Source organism: Odocoileus virginianus, chromosome 19 (genome assembly GCF_023699985.2).
Source record: "Odocoileus virginianus isolate 20LAN1187 ecotype Illinois chromosome 19, Ovbor_1.2, whole genome shotgun sequence".
NCBI lineage: Eukaryota > Metazoa > Chordata > Mammalia > Artiodactyla > Cervidae > Odocoileus > Odocoileus virginianus.
Genome location: NC_069692.1, coordinates 25482859 through 25504182, shown reverse-complemented (window position 1 = coordinate 25504182; position 21324 = coordinate 25482859). Strand labels below are relative to the sequence as shown.

At 38.4% G+C, this 21324-nt stretch overlaps 1 protein-coding gene across 6 annotated transcripts in view; it reads left to right on the top strand.

Annotated features, from left to right (window-relative positions):
- The window catches only part of AFG1L (AFG1 like ATPase), a 194925-nt gene that overhangs the window by 48619 nt on the left and 124982 nt on the right, over positions 1-21324 (top strand). For all 6 annotated transcript variants that reach the window (XM_070450003.1, XM_070450004.1, XM_070450002.1 and 3 more), the window contains exons 3-5: positions 1000-1051; positions 15449-15550; positions 16470-16600. In XM_070450003.1, coding sequence (XP_070306104.1) covers positions 1000-1051; positions 15449-15550; positions 16470-16600 — 285 coding nt within the window. The remainder of the gene's footprint in view (positions 1-999; positions 1052-15448; positions 15551-16469; positions 16601-21324) is intronic.

Here is a 21324-nt window from a genome sequence, read left to right as displayed (position 1 = left end):
TTGTGACTTGGTATGGGTCTTATTTCCCTTGTTGTGCTGGACATTTACTCTGTCCTCCCCATCTTGAAATTTCATCCTTCAGATCTGAGAAAAATCTTAGATAATTTCCTTCTCTCTTTTTTCTCTTTTCCCTTTCTGGAAATCTTTTGGTTAGCTCTTGGACCTCCTGAATTAATTCCATGGTTTTCTTATATTTTCCATCTTTTATTGTTACCATTTATTTTATTTCTGGAATTTTATTTCTGGTACTGTATGTTAAATTTCAGAGTACTCTCTTTTGTTCTTAATATTCCTTTTAAAAATTGCATTTTGTTCTTGCTTTATAGTTTTAATAACTTACTTTCCTCAACATATTGATTATACTGGTTACAGTTTTATTTTGAAGTTTCCTTTTGCTGTCTGTATAATCTCTGTTTCCTCTGTGTATTTGCTGTGGTCTCCAACTCTTTTTTTCCTTCCAATTTCTATTGACTCTAAGCTGTCAAATCATTTTAGTGTCATTTCAGATACTAATGAGCTGCTTGAAGGCTGCATCATAAGAGATTTGTTGACTAGCATGCTTTACTGTAAGGTGATCTGAGAGGGACCCGTTCTTTCTTTGGGAGAAACCAACACATAAGTGCCTTTTTTTTTTTCTGGAAACTGTTCAGTTTCTCCATTAAAAAGTCTTCCTATCTCTTGCTTGCTGGGAATAAACTAGGCTGTCATTGTTTGGGGAGCCCATATGTGAAAGAGTGGGATGATTACATGGTTAGTAAGTGGTGAAGGAGGTGTAAGCTTAAGTTGTGTGACTTCAGAGCTTTGCTCTGAGCTACTGATTCTTGCCTTCTATGTTAAAATCTAAGTGGGGCATCATAGCCTTTTATATCAAGTTTTTTGTACTTACTGTGTGCAGTAGCCTGTTTCACTCCTATATATAGCTTGGTTAGGAACATTATGTGTATGATGATATTCACTTATTTCCACATTGGAGATTTATAATTTGTTCTTAATTTGCAGCTTTTTTCAAGGAGCAAACCTCCAAGGGGCCTGTATGTTTATGGAGATGTGGGTAAGTGTGTTAAAATAAGTTTTAAGTGGTCTGAACAAAAAGTTTCCTAACTTTCACTCAGAGATAACTTCCATTTCTATCTTTCAACCCACCACCAGCAGGAATAGGATGAGGTGAGGTAAAATAGGGAAGAGGAGAGGATTGCAGATTTCTTAGTTTTTACTTTTATTTCTCATGGGCTGTGACTGCAGTTGAAGGCATGATTAGTTAGCATGTTAGGGTGCAGACATTATTTAATGTATAAGTGAATCGATCTCAGTGACAGAAATCATCTCTAGATAAGTTATTTGATAAATCAGAATCTCATTGCTCAGTGCTATTTGACTCCGCTTAATAACTTAAAACAATAAGTTGCTTGTTTTACTTTTAATTTCCACTAATACTTCTACTCATAATCTAAACTCTTGCCCCTAATTTAGTTATCTTTAATCTAGTGATGAGTGGACATTCTAAACATATAAGTGGTAACATATCCTTCTCACACTTCCAGTCATTGGGCGTGAAGACTCATTTTCTTGGAAACTTTTTGAACTGTCAGTTTCTGTAATATGTGGGCATGCTCAGTCATGTTTGATTCTTTGCAGCCCTGTGAACTGTAACCATGGAATCTTCCAGGCAGGAATACTGGAGTGGGTTGCCATTTCCTACTCTAGGAGATCTTCCTGACCCAGGAACCCACATCTCTTGTGTCTCCTGCATTGGCAGGTGAATGCATCACCTGGTAAGCCTTTCTGTAATAGATTTACCTAATCAGTTGTCTTGCTTCTTCCTTGACTTCATTATTGATGAAGTTGTCTGTTTTCTGGTTTAGATTTTACTTCAACCAAATCCAGTTGTTCTAGTCCTAAACCTTTCCCTAGTTATCCACCTTCACTGATGTCATGAAGGTGGTTCTTCTGTCATCTGGCCTTATGGCTTGTCAATCACTTGTTTATTTGGCATACTCAAAATATTTGATGTAATGAGGTCAGTTTTCAGTTCAGTTCAGTCGCTCAGTCATGTCCAATTCTTTGAGACCCCATGGACTGCAGCAGTTTTAGTCCTTGACTGATCAACAAGCTTCAGACTCCCCTGTAGCCATGACGAATTTCCATTGTGAGGAAGCTGTGGTGGAGGTTTATTATCTTAGTAAGAATTTTAGGATAATAAAAATAATAGGAGTTGAATAAGTAGTTACACTGCCTTAAAGGTCAAACTGTTCTCTTCTTTTCTTGGTCCTCTCTCTTACTCTAATTTGTTTGTTAATGCCTCTAAATGCCTGTTTTACATTTATAGATTTAGCAAATCTGATAAATGACTATTGTTCAGTTTTAAAAAAGGAAATGATAGAGATTCTTGAAGTTCTTTTATCTTTCTAAATTATTAAAAATTTTTCATTGGAGTTTAGCTGCTCTACAATGTTGTTAGCTTCTGCTCTGTAGCAGAGTGAGTCAGCTCTTTGTTCACATATGTCCCCTCTTGGTAACTGCGGAGTGTTGAGTAGACTTTCCCTGCTATGCAGCAGGTTCTCCTTAGTTTTCTGTTTTATGTGTAGTGTATATATGTGTCAGGCCCAGTCTCCCAGTCCACCCCATCCACCCTTTTCCCTCCTGGTGTCCCTACGTTTGTTCTCTATGTCTCTGTCTCTATTTCTGCTTTGCAGAGAGGTTCATTTGAACCATTTTTCTAGATTCCACATATATGTGTAAATATATGGTATTTGTTTTTCTCTTTAAAGTTCTTGAAACTTGTAGATGTTAAAAATGTGAAAGAATCTCAAACTACTCTTTTTCTTTGTTCATCAGCTAATTGGTATTTCTGAGACCAGTGTATGCTTACTTAGCGTCTAATTTATATCAGGTACTTGATCAGGTTTATGTGTCTGCACCTTTGGCTATTGCTAGTCGATCTCATTCTGTAGTCATTTCTCATTTTTTTGCCTCTTTGGAGAACATTTACTTCCTGTACCTTTACTTTCATGTTCAGTCATTGCTAAAATCAGAATCTTTGTTTCCCTTGTTACTTTAACCACTTAACCATAAATGAAGATGGTTAGTAAAGCACAACTGTTTCCACTTCTGCAAAAGGACTTTAAAAAAAAAGCACAAATATGGAGGTTGTTGGATTTTAGTTTTGAAAATACAACCATATTCTAACAAATTGAAGGGAGGTACAATAAACATAATTCATCTGAGTGTTTGAAAGAATTAGAAAAGATGTGATAACATGGTATATTCACATAGGCTGGATGTGTGGTAATCTTTGGCTGCGCACATCTTCATAATGTAGACAGGGGAAGAGAAAGGAATTCTGAAACAGGAAGTGAGGTGAACATTTTGGTGGCTTTACTCTTTAGTTTAGAATTCTTACAAAATAAATAATAAAAGATAGGTCAAATTTTCATTTTTGTGGGGCTTGTTGGCTGGAAGAGTAGCCTTGGAATGTCTTCACAAGCTCTTATTCTTTATTATTTTTCTTTTTTAGACTTGGGAAACAGGTATTAAATTTAAAGAGACTTGATGGAAAAGATGTCTGTTTTATAGCAATCTCCTTTTATTCCTGCTCTTGGTTTGGGCTCTGTTATACCCACTTAACTCTGCTCTTATCTTCATAGGTGTGTTGAGAGAATTGATCAGATAGGCTCGAGAACCCCAGGAACACTGATATTATCATGATTCAGTCTTGAGATGTTTCATTAATAAAAAGCTTATTATATCTCATGCAAAAACCAAAAGCTGCAGTAGTAGTATTTTGTGGCTTCACTTATCCTACAACTGGCTTTCTTACAGCAAGGTTTCAGCTCTGGACTAACAGAATGTGTGTTGATGACAGGGTTAATGATTTCTCTCATATATTAGAAGAGAATAAAGTCCTTTTTTGCAGTCTCCTGGTTTAACCTCACCTGTTTCACACTGGTAATTTTACCAGTGGAAAGGTAGACTGGTTTTAAGGTTAGGAGTTGGAAAGCAAAATTCTGCTGAGTGAGAGGCAATGATGGAAGAAATCACTTCCAACTTCTTCTATAGGGGAGTGGTGGGGAGGAGGGTTTCAGCTGTGAAAGGACACCACTAGAGGGGGCTCTTGAGTAATCACTTTTGGCTTCCCAGCTATGGGCTTAAAAGTTAGAATTTACGAGTTTACATGGCTTCCCAGGTGGCACTAGTGGTAAAGAACCTGCCTGCCATTGCAGGAGATATGAGACGCAGCTTCGATCCCTGGGTTGGAATGATCCCCTGGAGAAGGGCATGGCAACCTTCTCCAGAATTCTTGCCTGGAGAGTTCCATGGACAGAGGAGCCTGGTGGGCTACAGTCCATAGGGTTGCAAAGAGTTGGGCATGATTGAAGTAACTTATCACACACAGGAGTTTTAAGTCTTATAAATGACTCCCCTAGTAAGATTGTCTTATCTTGAGAAAATTACAAGGTTTTATTTAGGATTCTGTAGATGCCAAAGCAAAATTGTGTGGTAAGGGAAATTTAGTGTTGGTTTCTTCCCTACTTTTCCCCAACATTCTTCCAGTTACTTGACAAATAAGCACCTGCCTTGTGCCAGGTCGTCTGTTGTTTCTGGAAATGTAATGGTGAATGAAAGAAGACGCAGCCTTTGCTCACTCAAGGTTTACAAGCTGTGGCAATGGCTTTTTTGGGTGTGGCTCACAGTTAGTAATTTACTTTACATCCTGAGGTAGTATATGCTTGGGTGTGTTCACACCACACACACATAAACTTCTTTATCCTGTAGGATTTCCTACAACCTGGACATTGCTGATGCAATGTGGTGTGATGTAAGTCTTCCAATTTTGTCTTTTTCAAGATTATTTTGGCTTTTCTATTGCCTTTGCATTTCCGTGTTCATTTTAGAATTAGTTTGTTCATTAAAAAAAAAATCCTGATCCTGAGATTTTGACAGGGAGCATGTTAAAGACATGTTAAAGATCAATGTCTACAGAGAATTGATAACTTAAAATATTGAGCATTCCAATCTATCAGCATGGGATATTTCTTAATTTTAAAATATTTTCTTTAATTTCTCCCAGTGGTATTCTTTAGTATTAGTACAGAGGTCTGCCATGTATTTCGATAAATTTATTTCAGTGTCCAGTGTATTTTATGTTTTCTAATGCTACTGCAAATGGTTGTTGTTGGTCATCGCTCAGTCATGTCCAACTTTTTGTAACCCCATGGACTGCAGCATGCCAGGTTTCCTTGTCCTTCACTATCTTCCAGAGCTTGATCAAACTCATGTCCATTGATTGAGTTGGTGATGCCACCATCCAACCATCTCAGCCTCTGTCATCCCCTTCTCCTCCTGTCTTCAATCTTTTCCAGCATCAGAGCCTTTTCTAATGAGTCCAGTCTTTGCATCAGGTAGCCAAAGTATTGGAGCTTCAGCATCAGTCCTTCCAGTGAATATTCAGGATTTAAGTCATTTGGGATTGGCTAGTTTGATCTCCTTGCAGTCCACGGGACTCTTGAGAATCTTCAACACCGCAGTTCAAAAGCATAAATTCTTCGGTGCTCAGCCTTCTTTGTGGTCCGACTCTCACGTCCATACATGACTATTAGGAAAACTATAGCTTTGACTAGATGGACCTTTGTTGGCAAAGAAATGTCACTGTTTTTTAATAAGCTGTCTAGATTTATCATAGATTTTCTTCCAAGGAGCAAGCGTCTTTTAATTTCATGGCTGCGGTCGCCATCTGCAGTGATTTTGGAGCCCTCAAGAATAAAGTCTGTCACTGTTTCCACTTTATTCCCTCTTATTTACCATGAAGTGATGGGCCCGGATGCCATGATCTTCATTTTTTGAATGTTGAGTTTTAAGCCAGCTTTTTCACTCTCTTCTTTCACTTTCATCAGGAGGCTCTTTAGTTCTTCTTTGCTTTCTGCCATAAGTGTGTTGTCATTTGCATATCTGAGGTTATTGATATTTCTCCCAGCAATCTTGATTCCAGCTTGTGCTTCATCCAGCCCAGCATTTCAAATGATGTACTCTGCATATAAGTTAAATAAGCAGGGTGACAATATACAGCCTTGACGTACTCCTTTCCCTATTTGGAACCAGTCTGTTGTTCTATGTCTGGTTCTAACTGTTGCTTTTTGACCTGCATACAGGTTTCTCAGGAGTCAGGTCAGGTAGTTTGGTATTCCCATCTCTTGACTTTTCCAGTTTGTTGTGATCCACACAGTCAAAGGCTTTAGCAAATGGTGTATGTTAACATTTAAATTTCCAGTTGATCACTGCTAATATGTAGAATCAATTGATTTTTTGATGACTTTGCTAAATTCAATTACTAACTCTAGTGGTTATTTGGTAGCTTCTTCAAATTTTTTTTGTGCATGCAATCATGTCTGTAAATAAAAGCAATTTACTTTTTTCCTTTACAGTGTCTGTGCCTTCAGCTCAATAGTTCTTTTTCTTGACTCATTTCATTAGCTAGGATGCAGTACAGTATTGAATAGAAGTCATGAGAGTGGGTGTCCTTGTGCCAAATTTTAGGGAAAAGTGTTCAGTCTTCCCTAGTAAGTATGTTGACTTATAGATGTGTTGACTATAGGGTGTGGGTGTGTGTATGTGTGTCTGTGTGTGTGTTAATGTACTAGTTTTTTGTTGTTGTTGTTGTGGCAACATATATATAATATAAAATTTACTATTTTAACCTTTTTAACTGTACAGTTCAAGGCACTAAGTGCTTTGAATTTGTTGTGCAGATATCACCTCTGTTTGTCTCCAAACATTTTTATCTTCCCAAACTGAAATTCTGTACCTATTAAACAATAATACCCCATTCTATAACCCCTCCCTCCCAGTCCTTGGCAACCAACATTCTACTTCTGTCTCTAGGAATTTGACTACTTTCAGTTCAGTTGCTCAGTTGTGTCCAGCTCCCTGCGACCCCATGAACTGCAGCATGCCAGGCCTCCCTGTCCATCACCAACTCCTGGAGCTTGCTAAAGCCCATGTCCACTGAGTCAGTGATGCCATCCAACCATCTCATCCTCTGTGGTCCTCTTTTCCTCCTGCCTTCAGTCTTCCCAACATCAGGGTCTTTTCCAGTAAGTCAGTTAGTTCCTTGCGTCAGGTGGCCAAAGATTTGGAATTTCAGTTTCAGCATCAGTCCTTCTAGTCAATATTCAGGACTGATTTCCTTAGGATGGACTGGTTGGATCTCCTTGCAGTCCAAGGGATTCTCAAGCATCTTCTCCAACACTTCAGTTCAAAAGCATCAGTTCTTTGGTGCTCAGCTTTCTTTATGGTCCAACTCTGACATCCATACATGACTGCTAAAAAACCATAGCTTTGACTACATGGATCTTTGTTGGAAAAGTAACATCTTTGCCTTTTAATATGCTGTCTAGGTTGGTCATAGCTTCTCTTCCAAGGAGCAAGCGTCTTTTCATTTCATGGCTACAGTCACCATCTGCAGTGATCTTGGATCACTCACTGCTACTTTAGGTACCTCATATAAGTGGGGTCATATAATGCTTACTTATCCTTTTGTTCAGAATCATTTCATGTAGCATAGTGTCTTCAAGAATCATCCATGTTGTTCAATTCAGTTCAGTTCAGTCGCTCAGTTGTGTCCGACTCTTTGCCACCCCATGAATCGCAGCACGCCAGGCATAAACTCCCATAGTTTACCCAAACTCACATCCGTCGAGTCGGTGATGCCATCCAACCATCTCATCCTCTGTCGTCCCCTTCTCCTCCTGCCCTCAATCTTTCCCAGCATCAGGATCTTTTCAAATGAGTCAGATCTTCGCATCAGGTGGCCAAAATATTAGAGTTTCAGCTTCAACATCAGTCCTTCCAATGAACACCCAGGACTGATCTCCTTTAGGATGGACTGGTTGGATCTCCTTGTAGTCCAAGGGACTCTCAAGAGTCTTCTCCAACACCGCAGTTCAAAAGAATCGGCGCTCAGCTTTCTTCACAGTCCAACTCTCACATCCATACATGACCACTGGAAAAACCATAGCCTTGACTAGATGGACCTTTGTTGGCAAAGTAATGTCTCTGCTTTTTAATAAGCTATTAGGTTGGTCATAACTTTCCTTCCAAGGAGTAAGCGTCTTTTAATTTCATGGCTGCAGTCACCATCTGCAGTGATTTTGGAGCCCCCCAAAATAAAGTCTGCCACTGTTTCCACTGTTTCCCCATCTATTTCCCATGAAGTGATGGGACCAGATGCCATGATCTTAGTTTCCTGAATGTTGAGCTTTAAGCCAACTTTTTCACTCTCCTCTTTCACTTTCATCAAGAGGCTTTTAGTTCCTGTTCACTTTCTGCCATAAAGGTGGTGTCATCTGCATATCTGAGGTTATTGATATTTCTCCCAGCAATCTTGATTCCAGCTTGTGCTTCTTCCAGCCTAGTGTTTCTTATGATGTACTCTGCACATAAGTTAAATAAGCAGGGTGACAATGTACAGCCTTGACGTACTCCTTTTCCCATTTGGAACCAGTCTGTTGTTCCATGTCCAGTTCTAACTGTTGCTTCCTGACCTGCATATAGGTTTCTCAAGAGGCAGGTCAGGTGGTCTGGTATTCCCATCTCTTTCAGAATTTTCCACAGTTTATTGTGATCCACACAGTCAAAGACTTTGGCATAGTCAATAAAGCAGAAATAGATGTTTTTCTGGAACTCTCTTGCTTTTTCGATGATCCAACAGATGTTGGCAATTTATTTTCCAAATTTACTGGCATATTGAGTGCAGCACTTTCACAGCTTCATCCTTCAGGATTTGAAATAGCTCAACTGGAATTCCGTCACCTCCACTAGCTTTGTTTGTAGTGATGCTTTCTAAGGCCCACTTGACTTCACACTCCAGGATGTCTGGCTCTAGGTGAGTGATCACGTCATTGTGATTGTCTGGGTCATGAAGATCTTTTTTGTACAGTTCTTCTGTGTAATCTTGCCACCTCTTCTTAATATCTTCTGCTTCTGTTATGTACATACCATTTCTGTCCTTTATCTAGCCCATCTTTGCATGAAATGTTCCCTTGGTATCTCTAATTTTCTTGAAGAGATCTCTAGTCTTTCCCATTCTGTTGTTTTCCTCCATTTCTTTGCATTGATCTCTGAGGAAGGCTTTCTTATCTCTCCTTGGTATTCTTTGGAACTCTGCATTCAGATGGGAATATCTTTCCTTTTCTCCTTTGCTTTTCACTTCCCTTCTTTTCAGAGCTGTTTGTAAGGCCTCCTCAGACAGCCATTTTGCTTTTTTGCATTTCTTTTCCTTGGGGGTGGTCTTGATCCCTGTCTCCTGTACAATGTCATGAACCTCTGTCCATATTTCATCATGCACTCGTCTATCAGATCTAGTCCCTTAAATCTATTTCTCACTCCCACTGTATAGTCATAAGGGATTTGATTTAGGTCATACCTGAATGGTCTAGTGGTTTTCCCTACTTTCTTCAATTTCAGTCTGAATTTGGCAACAAGGAGTTCCTGAGCCATAGTCGGCTCCCACTCTTGTTTTTGCTGACTGTATAGATCGTCTCCATCTTTGGCTGCAAAGAATATAATCAATCTGATTTTGGTGTTGACCATCTGGTGATGTCCATGTGTAGAGTCTTCTGTTGTGTTGTTGGAAGAGGGTGTTTGTTATAACCAGTGCGTTCTCTTGGCAAAACTCTTTTAGCCTTTGCCCTGCTTCATTCCATACTCCAAGGCCAAATTTGCCTGTTAATCCAGGTGTTTCTTGACTTCTTGCTTCTGCATTGCAGTCCCCTATAATGAAAAGGACATCTTTTTTGGGTGTTAGTTCTAAAAGGTCTTGTAGATCTTCATAGAACTGTTTAGCTTCTTCAGCGTTACTGGTTGGGGCATAGGCTTGGATTACCATGATATTGAATGGTTTGCCTTGGAAACGAACAGAGATCATTCTGTCGTTTTTGAGATTGCATCCAAGTACTGCATTTCAGACTCTCTTGTTGACCATGATGGCTACTCCATTTCTTCTAAGGGATTCCTGCCCACAGTAGTAGTATATAATGATGGTCTGAGTTAAATTCACCCATTCCAGTCCATTTTAGTTCGCTGATTCCTAGAATGTCGACGTTCACTCCTGCCGTCTCCTGTTTAACCACTTCCAGTTTGCCGTGATTCATGGACCTAACATTCCAGGTTCCTATGCAATATTGCTCTTTATCCATGTTGTAGTGTGTCAGGATTTCATGCTTTTTTTAAGGCTAAATAATATTCTATCATATTGTTTATACCAATTTTGTTTATTCATTCATCTACTGGTGGATGATTGGGTTGTTCCCATCGTTTGACTAGTGGATAATGCTGCTATAAACATTGATGTACAAATATGTTTGAATCCCAACTTTCAGTTGTTTTGTATATATCCAGAAGTGGAATTGCTAGATCACTTGATCATTTTATGTTTAATTTTTTGAGGAACTGCCATACTGTTTTCCATAGCAACTGCACCATTTTACATTCCAACCTATAATGTACAAGTTTTCCCATTTTTCCGCGTCCTTATCATCCAGTTTTTGTTTGTTGTTTTCATAATATCTATCCTAATGGATATGAAGTCATATCTCATTATAGTTTTAATTTGCATCTTTGAAATGTTATTGAGTATCTTTTCACTGTAGGTTTTTGGTATTTGTCCTTTATGAGGTCAAGGAAGTTTGCTTCTTTTTCCTTTTTGCTAACAGTTTTTACTGTGAATGTGTGTTGAATTTTTTCAAAAATTTTTTTCAAACGTTGTGAAAATTATATAATCTTTAAAAGTCTTTAACGGGAATGTAGTTGATTTACAATGTTGTGTTAGTTTCTACGTATATATATACACCCATTCCTTTTTAGATTCTTTTTCCATATAGACCATTATAGGGTACTGAGTAGAGCTGCCTATGCCATACAGCAGGTTCTAATTGTTTTCCGTTTTACATATAATAGTATATATGTGGGCTTCCCTGTTGGCTCAGATGGTAAAGATCCACCTGCAATGTGGGAGACCTGGGTTCGATCCCTGGGTTGGGAAGATCCCAGCCCACTTCAGTATTCTTGCCTGGAGAATCCCATGGACAGAGGAGCCTGGTAGGCTACAGTCCATAGGGTCTCAAAGAGTCAGACACGACTGAGGCAACTTAGTACACATGCACAGTATATATATGTCGTCCCAATCTCCCAATTTATTCCTCCCCTCTCCTTATCCTCTGGTAACTCTAAGTTTGTTTTCTATATCTGTGACTCTACTTCTGTTTTGGAAATAAGTTCTCTTATACCCTTTTTTTTTAAAGATTTCACATGTAAGCATTATCATATGATATTTGTCTTTCTCTGTCTGACTTACTTCACCCAGTATGATAATCTCTAGGTCCCTCCACGTTGCTGCAAAAGGCATTATTTTGTTCTTTTTCACTGCTGAATAACATTCCATTGTATATGTTTATCACCTCTTCTTTATCTATTACTCCATTGATGGACATTTAGGTTGCTTCCATGTCCTGGCTATTGTAAATAGTGCTACAGTGAACATTGGGGTGCATATATCTTTTTGAGTTATTGTTTTTTTTGGGTATATGCCCAATAGTGGGATTGTTGGGTCATATGGTAATTCTATTTTTAGTTTCTTAAGGAACCTCCGTACTATTCAGTATTCAGTGTACTATTCAGTATACTATTCAGCCATAGTAGTGGCTGTACTACTTTACATTCCCACCAACAGTATAGGAGGATTCTAGGATTATCTAATTTTTTTTAATTGACAACTTTTTCTAGTTTTATTGAGATGTCATTCATATATAACATTATGATTCATATATGACATATGTAAGCTTAAGTTGAACAACACAGCTAATGTATTGAAAAACTAAACTTATTGCAAACTTACAGCAATAAGTTTAGTTTCCATTCATCATCTCAGTTTAATATAAATAGATACGGATGTGAGAGTTGGACTATATAGAAATTTGAGCACCGAAGAATTGATGCCTTTGAAGTATGGTGTTGGAGAAGACTCTTGAGAGTCCCTTGGACTGCAAGGAGATCCAACCAGTCCATCCTAAAGGAGATCAGTCTTGGATGTTTATTGGAAGGACTGATGCTAAAGCTGAAATTCCAATACTTTGGCCACCCGATGCGAAGAGCTGACTCATTTGAAAAGACCCTGATGCTGGGAAAGATTGAGGGCAGGAGGAGAAGGGGATGACAGAGGATGAGATGGTTGGATGGTGGCATCACCGACTTGATGGACATGAGTTTGGGTAAACTCTGGGAGTTGGTAATGGATAGGGAGGCCTGACATGCTGCAGTCCATGGGATCGCAAAAAGTTGGATACAACTGAGTGACTGAACTGAACTGAACTGTGTTTTAAAATTTATTTATTTTTAATTGGAGGATAATTACTTTACAGTATTGTATTGATTTCTGCTGTACATCAACTTGAATCAGCTATAGGTATACATATGTCCCTCCCTCTTGAACCTCCCTCCACTGCATGCCACCCCTCTCGGTTATCACAGAGCACTGAATTTGAGCTCCGTACATCATAGAGCAAATTCCCACTGGCTGTCTGTTTTACGTATTGTAATGTATATGTTTCAGTGCTACTCTCTCAATTCGTCCTTCCCTCTCCTTCTTCCAGTGTATCCACTGAACCTGCAAATAGGTTCATCAGTACCATCTTTTAGATTCCATGCATATGTATTAATATATGATATTTGTTTTTCTCTTTCTGGCTTACTTCACTTGGTATAAGCTTTGGCTTCAGCCACCTCAGTAGAACTGACTCAAATGTGTTCTTTTTTATAACTGAGTAATATTCCATTGAAGTTATGTACCATAACTTCTTTATCTACTCACCTGTTGATGGACATCTAGGTTGCTTCCATGTCCTGGCTATTGTAAATACTGCTGCAATGAACATTGGGGTGCATGTATTTTTTTGAATTATTGTTTTATCTGGGTATATGCCCAGTAATGGGATTGCTGGATCATATGGTAGTTCTATATTTAGTTTCTTCAGGAACCTCCATAATGTTTTCCATAGTGGCTATACCAATTTACATTCCTTTGAACAGAATAGGAGGGTTCCAGGATTATCTAATTTTTATATGTTGAATATTATCGTGACAGGTAGTTAAACAAGTTACTTACATGCCAGCTTGATTCATTTGAAGTATTTTTTTAATTAAAAACTTCATTGAGATAATTATAGATTCAGATGGAGTTATAAGTAATACAGAGAGATCTCTATGCACTTAACTCATTTCCCCTCTAAGGCAACATTTTGCAAAACTGTAGTATAAATATCAAAACCAGGATATTGACATTGATTCAATTCACTGATCTTATTCAGATTTCTCCAGTTTTAATTATATAGTCATCCCTAGGTATCCACAGGGGATTGGTTCCAGTAGTCCTCGAGGATATAAAAATTTGGTAGTATTCATGTCCCTTATATAAAATGGCATAATGCAGGGAATGCACTTGGCCCTCTGTATCTGGGACTTCCCTCTCAGCTGTGCTGTACTCACTTAGGTGTGTGTATTTCTATACAGTTTATCACCTGTGTAGGTTCATGTATCCACTGCCTTAGTCAAGATACTGAACAACTGCATTACCACAAGAATTCCTTGTATTGCCCATCATTTTACAACCATACCTATTCACCCTCCATTTCTATATCCTGGCAACCACTAATCTGTTCTCTATTTCTAAAATTCTGTCATTTCAAGAATGTTATATAAATAAGAAACCTTGTAACTTTTAAAGATTGGCTTTCTTTTTTTCACTCAGCTTAGTTCAGTGGATCATCTTTCAAGCTGTTGAATGTATCACTGTCTCTGGAAATGGCTCATCTCACAGCTTTCTTTGCCTCCTGTCATGAGGTATCACCCTACATGTGAACAGCTGTTATTCAGCGAAAGACTGAAGAGTGCCCATGTGTTGGTTTCTGGGGCTCTTTCATTGTATAGCTGCCTCCTCTCTGGCACTTTGCCTCACAAATTTCACCTGCATTTTGGACTCCCACAGTCCTGATCTTTCAGCCCAACTCAGTTAGACCCTGGTATTTTACATGGATTCCCTCTTTCTGTGCAACAATCTGAAAAGTGCCTGCAAGCTAAAACCTAGAGTGACATAGGGCTCATCTTCTTAATACAGTTGTCTGCTGATGGGCAATTAGGTTGCTTCTACATCTTGGCTGCTGTAAATAGTGCTGCTGTGAACATTGGGATGCATGCATCTTTTAAAGTTTGTGTTTTCATTCTTTCCAGATACATACCCAAGAGTAGAATTGCTGGATCATATGGTAGTTCTATTTTTAGTTTTTAAAACTGTCTCCATACTGTTTTCCATAGCTACTGCACCAATTTACATTCCCACCAACAGTGTACATGGGATGGTGGAAGAAGCCATGAGGATGAGAGATAAGACCACCATTCCCTGGCCTGCCTGCTGGGGAATGCTGGGTGTGATAATGAACTTGATCACTTTCAGTGTCCCCAGAGCTCTGGGCTTTCTGTGAGGGAATAGGCTTCCTGTGCATGCCTTGTTAAATGCTCAGCCTGTTGATTCTTCAATTACTAATGTGATCATAGTGATTAAAAGTTTCAGAGTGCTTAAAGTTGGATAATTTAATTATAAAGGTTAACTGTATCTGAATTTCTTCAAGTAGCCCTCTTTCAAAAGCCTATATTCTCAGCTTTTAAAAAAAGTATTATAATTGTCAATTATCCAGCTCTAATCTACATCTGTTATTTATTTGCAATTTTTATGTTAGATGCTAGTCTATATTTTATTATTTTTCACTGGTGAATTTTCCATATTGTCTAAGACAGTTCCACAGACTTCCCTGGTGGCTCAGATGGTAAAGAATCTGCGTATGATGTGGGAAACCCAGGTTTGATCCTTGGGTCTGGAAGATCCCCTGGAGAAGGGAATGGCTACCCCACTCCAATATTCTTGCCTGGAGAATTCCATGGACAGAGGAGCCTGGTGGGCTACAGTCCACATGGTTGAAAAGAGTCAGACATGACTGAGTGACTGACACTTTTTTCATGCTAAGTAAGGGCCATTACTTATTTTGTTTATTATTATTTTAAATGATAAAATAATTATTTTATTTATACTGGTAACTTTCAGAAGAGAAGCTGACTAATAAATAATCTGTAAATCTTGCCAGTTTATGAACATAGTTATCTGGAAGAAATAGTCCCCAGAGTGCTAACTAAATGTTGTATTTCCTAAAAAGAGGATTTTAACAGAAAAGAATATCAACATTTTATTTTTAGGTAGTTTAACATAAGAAATAAACACTTCTTTTTTTTTAAAAAAGTAACATAGTGTTAAGTTTTCCAGTAGCAGAGTGTTGGTTCATTATCCCAAAGCTAATGAACAATCATTAGAGCAATCAGTACATACTGTTTAATAGTATTTTTTTTTTTTAAGGTACAGGGAAAACAATGGTGATGGACATGTTTTATGCTTATGTGGAAATGAAGAGGAAAAAACGTGTTCATTTTCATGGTTTCATGCTAGACGTTCACCAAAGTAAGTTGATGATCTGAAAGAAGTGATTTTTAAGTGGCCAAACACTGCAAAATAATTTTCCTCATTTTAAAGTTCTTAATCTAAAAAATTTGATTTTTGCTAAAAGTAAGATTTTATTTAGCTTCATTTGTTTTGTGCTATATTGAAACAATTAGTAATGTGTCCAGAGTTGGTCCTAGAGACAAATTCATTCCTTCCAAATCAGAGAACAGAGGTTACTCTGTGAAGGCCAGACTTTTCCTCTGTCTACTAAGGATCAATAAGAAATGTTAAAGCCGCACCCGTCTCACCAAGGTATTCTTGATTAGGCCGTTTCCTCTGTGTCACCTTAGCATGTAGGCATTCAGTTTGTTCTTATATGTATGCTTTATTGCTTTGTCAGTGTTCTTACGTTATTTCATCTTTGCATTATTTGTTTACCAGCCATCCTGTAACCTCCTCAGGGCAGGAATATTGTACTTTTCTTTGAATACTTTCAGCATTTAGTAACATAGTGAATAAAGTGGGACTGGCTGTAAGTAAGGAAACATCCTGATTAGACGTGCCAGACATAGAGGGCAGGGTGACCTCCGGTGCCTGCATCCCTGAAGTCCTCAGGGCTAAGATCCATCTGTTGATCCATCAGCCACCATCTAATCATCTGTTCTGTCACTGTGTCATCTCCAAAGTGGCTGAACAGTGGAGACAGAATGACCACAGAGTGTCCTTACAATCATGGGAATGTAGTAATATGCGAACAATTTATTTTGAGGTAGAGAAACGGCAGCCAGCCGTAATAATCATATTTGCTTTTATGTGAAATTTAAACTTCATTTGTATATTCATTGTTTCATTTAGAGGTTTAAAAAGTGTGTACTTAGTTGCCTAAAATGTACTTTTAGTACAATATTTGATTTGTGTTTAATTTCATCCATTTAAGGGATACACCGCCTTAAACAGAGTTTGCCAAAGAGGAAACCAGGATTCATGGCTAAATCATACGATCCAATAGCTCCTATAGCTGAAGAAATTAGTGAAGAAGCATGTCTCTTATGTTTTGATGAGTTTCAGGTAAGGTAGAGCTGTTTCATAGATGTAGAATGGTATACTGAGTGAAGTGTGAGTATTTCAATTCTGTTCCTCATTTTATCAGTTTTTATAAATTGATTTAATACTTTATCTCTTACAACTTTAATTTTATTATCTAGTCCTTGCGTCAGCACAGCATGACTTGCACAGGGCAAATTGACCCACCTGCTTTTGTATGGCCAGTGATAAAAGAAAGATTTTTATATTTTTTAAAAAAAGGAAAAGAGGGCTTTGCTGGTGGCTCATTGGTAAAGAATCCACCGGCCAGTGCAGGAGAGGCAAGTTCTGTCCCTGGCCTGGGGGGATCCCACGTGCTGTGAGCCTGCACTGTGAGCAGCCTGGAAACCTCAGCTCTCAGCAACTGAAGCCCATGAACCTGGGGCCTGTGCCCCTCCACAAGAGAAGCCGCTGCAATGAGAAGTTTGCATGCTGTGACGAAGCATAACCCCTGCTCACCACAAATAGAGAAAGACCTGCACAGCAACAAGAGACCCCGAACAGCCAAAACTAAATAAATAAATAAATGAAGTTATTAAAAAAAAACTAACGAAAATGCATCAGACAGCCTACACTGCTGGCAAAACCTGAAATGTTTACTATTCTTCCTTTTGTAGGAAGCTTGCCTAGCCTATATTCTAATCAATGGATTCACATTTCCCCTACATCATGATGTGTGGGAAATAATATTATGATTACAAAATAATGTCTTTAAAGATATTTAAAGTTTTTTTTTTAAGTGTTATATAAAAAATAAGGGATTCACACATCTCATTTAAGCCTCATCACTTATCTTTGATGAAGGAAGGAAATTGCTCTAGTTGAAATTTTAAAGTTTGTTCTGGTTTTAGGATTTGAAATTGTGCATTTAAATTGGTAATATGTTATTTCCTGGTCTTTATTTCTTATGAGAGCAATTATCGCATCAAGGCAAACAATGTCTTATGCTTATTCTGTGTCCTCTGTATCCCAGTGTTACAGTAGTAGTGATAGTAAAAATAACAGCAACAATAATAATGATACAAGATACTCTAGGTTAAGAACTATTTTCTCTTTATTTGACTGTTCTTTTTGGTAATTCTGAAATGTTTTTTCTAAGATGCTTACCATAAGTGCAATTGGTTATTGGAATGAAAATAGAAAAATCCATGAGTACTGAATATAAGCTTAAAATAAATCCGTGAGTATTGAATATAAGCTTAAAAACAGGGCATCACACCCAAAACTTTTGAAAAAATATTTCTGGACCCGAGTGCAGAAACTCCTGTGTCTGATTGCCTAGGATAAAGGCCCAGAGAACTTTCAAGAGTAGGAGACTAACATTAGTTATATGCCTACCCGTGGCTCAACTGGTAAAGATTCTGCCTGCATTGCGGGAGACCTGAGTTCAATCCGTGGTTTGGGAAAATCCCCTGGAGAAGGGAATGGCTACCCACTCCATTATCTGGCCTGGTGAATTTCGTGAACTATATAGTCCATGGGTGTCTCAAAGAGTCGGACACGATTGAGCGACTTTCATTTTTCACTTTACCTCAAGGCAGGCCCTGTGTGACTCATGCATCTCATCTAAGCCTCACAATGTATTTGTAATGAAGTGAGGAAATTGCCCTGGTTGAATTTTAAAGTTTCTTCCAGTTTTAAGATTCTCTGAAATTATGCATTTAAATTGGTAGTGCATTATTTCTTGTTCGTCTGTGCGAGTTAGTGGGTAGATCTTTGGCCGAGATGCCTTTATCCCAAATGAGGCAAGTAGGTCTCCTCTAGCAACTCAATACACACAGCTCACAACCGTCTCAGTTTATGATAGAGGAGAAAGGAGAATTTTTTTTTTTACCAGGAATGGTGTTACACGGAACCATCTGGGGAGGAGGAATTTTTACCTCTTTCTCCCTTCAATCGTATTCAGACAGCCTGGCACTCACATTCACCCGTTGTATTGTAGAACTACAAAGGTCTTCAGAAGAAAGGCTTATGGAAAGAGATGTTCCTCAGCTGCTCTGAAGAGGTACGCTGAGTACAGGAGTGTACTATAGAAAGAGAAGGGCCTTATTAGTTCTAAAAATAGCGCTGAGTTATGTGGTCTTCAACAAGTCAGTGATGAGTCACTGAAGGACATCTCTCTTGGTTTCTCATTATGAGTTTTAATCAAAATATCTCTAAACAAAATTGAATCGACAGAGTTAAATTTTTTTTCCCCTTAGAAACAGAAGTCTTATTGAAACAGGGAAACCAGTGATGTGAACAAAGCACTACTTCTGTATGTTACTTGTGTTGTATCAGCTTTTTAAAACAAAATAAACTTTTAGGCACACGACTCTCAGTACTTTCTTTTGCCACAGTTATCAGGTATTCAACATGTTAAATTTTTGATTAAAGGGTATTGAAATTAAAAAATTTAAAGTATATTATTATGCAAACTTTGTTAAGTAATTCATGGCTTACAAAGTGTCCTTGCTTCACTTAATTCTATTAAATAGTTATTCTGCATGATGGAAATAATTAATAGAATTGGCAGGACCATTGACAGGACTGTTTAAGAAAGTTAGGAGAAGATAAAAATCTGTTTGTGCAAAGGAGATCCTGAGAAGATTTATGCCAAGCAGGGCCAAATTACCCACTACAGGTACAGTGCTGAGGGTCCATGATACTTTTAGGGGCCCATGATGATAATTTCTAATTTGGAGAAGAAATGAATATATCAATAATGAATCCAGCCTGTTATCTGTCTGTATCTATACTATATTTGGTTATACCAACACAGTTATAAAATGCAGTTTATATGTATATGATGTATATTTATATATATGTTTAAATAAATTTATAATTTAATTAAGGAAAGGTCTTCTGAAGGTTAAAGGGCCCATGAAAATCATATTGCCATCCTGATAGTGAGGTCCTAACAGAAACCTGTCTGATTGCTGGGTATTCTCTATTGAGTTCAAATTTTAGAAGATTGATACATGGTTGTGAAGAAGGAAACAAAAGCAGCTATCTATCGGGATGAATCAAGTATTGTAAATGAAATGTAAGGCAACAGAAAAGATTTTTCAAATTATGTATTAAGGGAGATCAAGAGGGAGACAGACCCCTTGCTTATAAAAGGTTGCTTGCTAACAAAGAGAAAGTGAATGCGACGGAGCGGTCTGTCATCTCCTGCCTTATCCAGAGTTGGTTCATTCATTCATTTACTCATTCGCCCCAGTTGTCTTAAAGAGGCTTATTCCTTTCTATAGGACCCTATCTGTCCCACAGTCACATGGATCATGTCAAGACATCTGATCCATGAGTAGCTAGTCTACAAGCTTGTCAACACCCTTGGGCTTGCATGGTGTGGCCTAGTGATTAAGCCAGTCATACACTTTTACTTGTGTATTTGAACTAAAAGGTGCAGAGGGAAGTTCCCACATAGTAATGAGCCAGGAACAAAGAGATTTAGGAAGTAGCTGAATCACATTAGCGGGAGGAGTACCAGAGTCCTCCCTAGACAGCTGCTGAGTTCTCCAGAGCGACCTGTAATTTCAGGCCTATTTCCAGCACCAGTTCCCAGGAGGTGCTTTCAGTGCTATTTCATCCTGGGATCTCGAGTATAAACAATCCATTTCCTTTAGTTGAATCTCCTGTTTCTTGCAAAGAGTTTTGATGAGAAAGGAACTATTCATGTCTTGCTTTTATCTTCTGTGTTGAAAAAATTTTTCCTGTGATCTAGAACAGCTAGAGTGAATAGAAGTAAAGTAATGTGAGGAAATGTCATCTTCCTTAATATCTGTTATCTCTAATGGGAGGAGGTTTACCTTGATGAACCAAAGCCCAAGAAAAGCAAAGAAAAGAGGTATATATTAGGATGCTTTTGGCTGCAGGTAACAGAAAACCCAACTTAAAAGGGCTTAAACTCTAAGACAGGATATACTATAAGATGGGATTATAAGGTGGGAGAAAGGAATGGCAACCCACTCCGGAATTCTTGCCTGGGAAAGTCTATGGACAGAGGAGTCTGGCAGGCTACAGTCCATGGGGGTCACAAAAAGTTGGACACAACTGAGTGACTAAGACTTTCACTTTTCAAGATGGTGTCATCCCCCTTGCTCAACCCTCCCCCGCCGCCGCTTCCTCTCTAACCTTATCACCCTTACTTTCAGACTCACTGAATGCTCCCTACTTTTTCCAATCCTATTTTCTTCATAGATTAGGGGACCATAGTTAATGGCAGTTTTTATACCAAATGCTTGTTTCTCACCAGAGTTTTGAAAAAAATATGCACAAAGGCAACAGAACGAGACTGAAAAATAACTTGATTGCTTTTATTTGCTCCCGTATTTCAGGGTAGCATGCTAGTATGGTAGCGTTTACCCTCTTCCCTTGAGCAATGTTGGCCTGAATGTCCTAGAATGAAAAATGTTAATAGTCTTGCTCTTTTGTTTTCCCTGCAGTACCAAACCTGAACCTTGGAGCTTACCACTGCATGCAAAGAAAAACTAGTATTTGCATATATCTTTTGGAGAAAAGCCAGGAAAAGCGAGCATATAAAGGCAAGAATGAGGGCAGAGTTGATCACTGAGCAGAGCCTAGATTTCCTAGTTTCAGTATCCTGTGGACTATCTTCCACTGGTCTTAGAAGAGCTCCTGCTAGTACATCGGAACTCGGTTAACTGCCAGTTCAGGTCTCTACTTGTCCTCCTTTTCTAAAAATCAAGAGGGTAAAATGATAACTC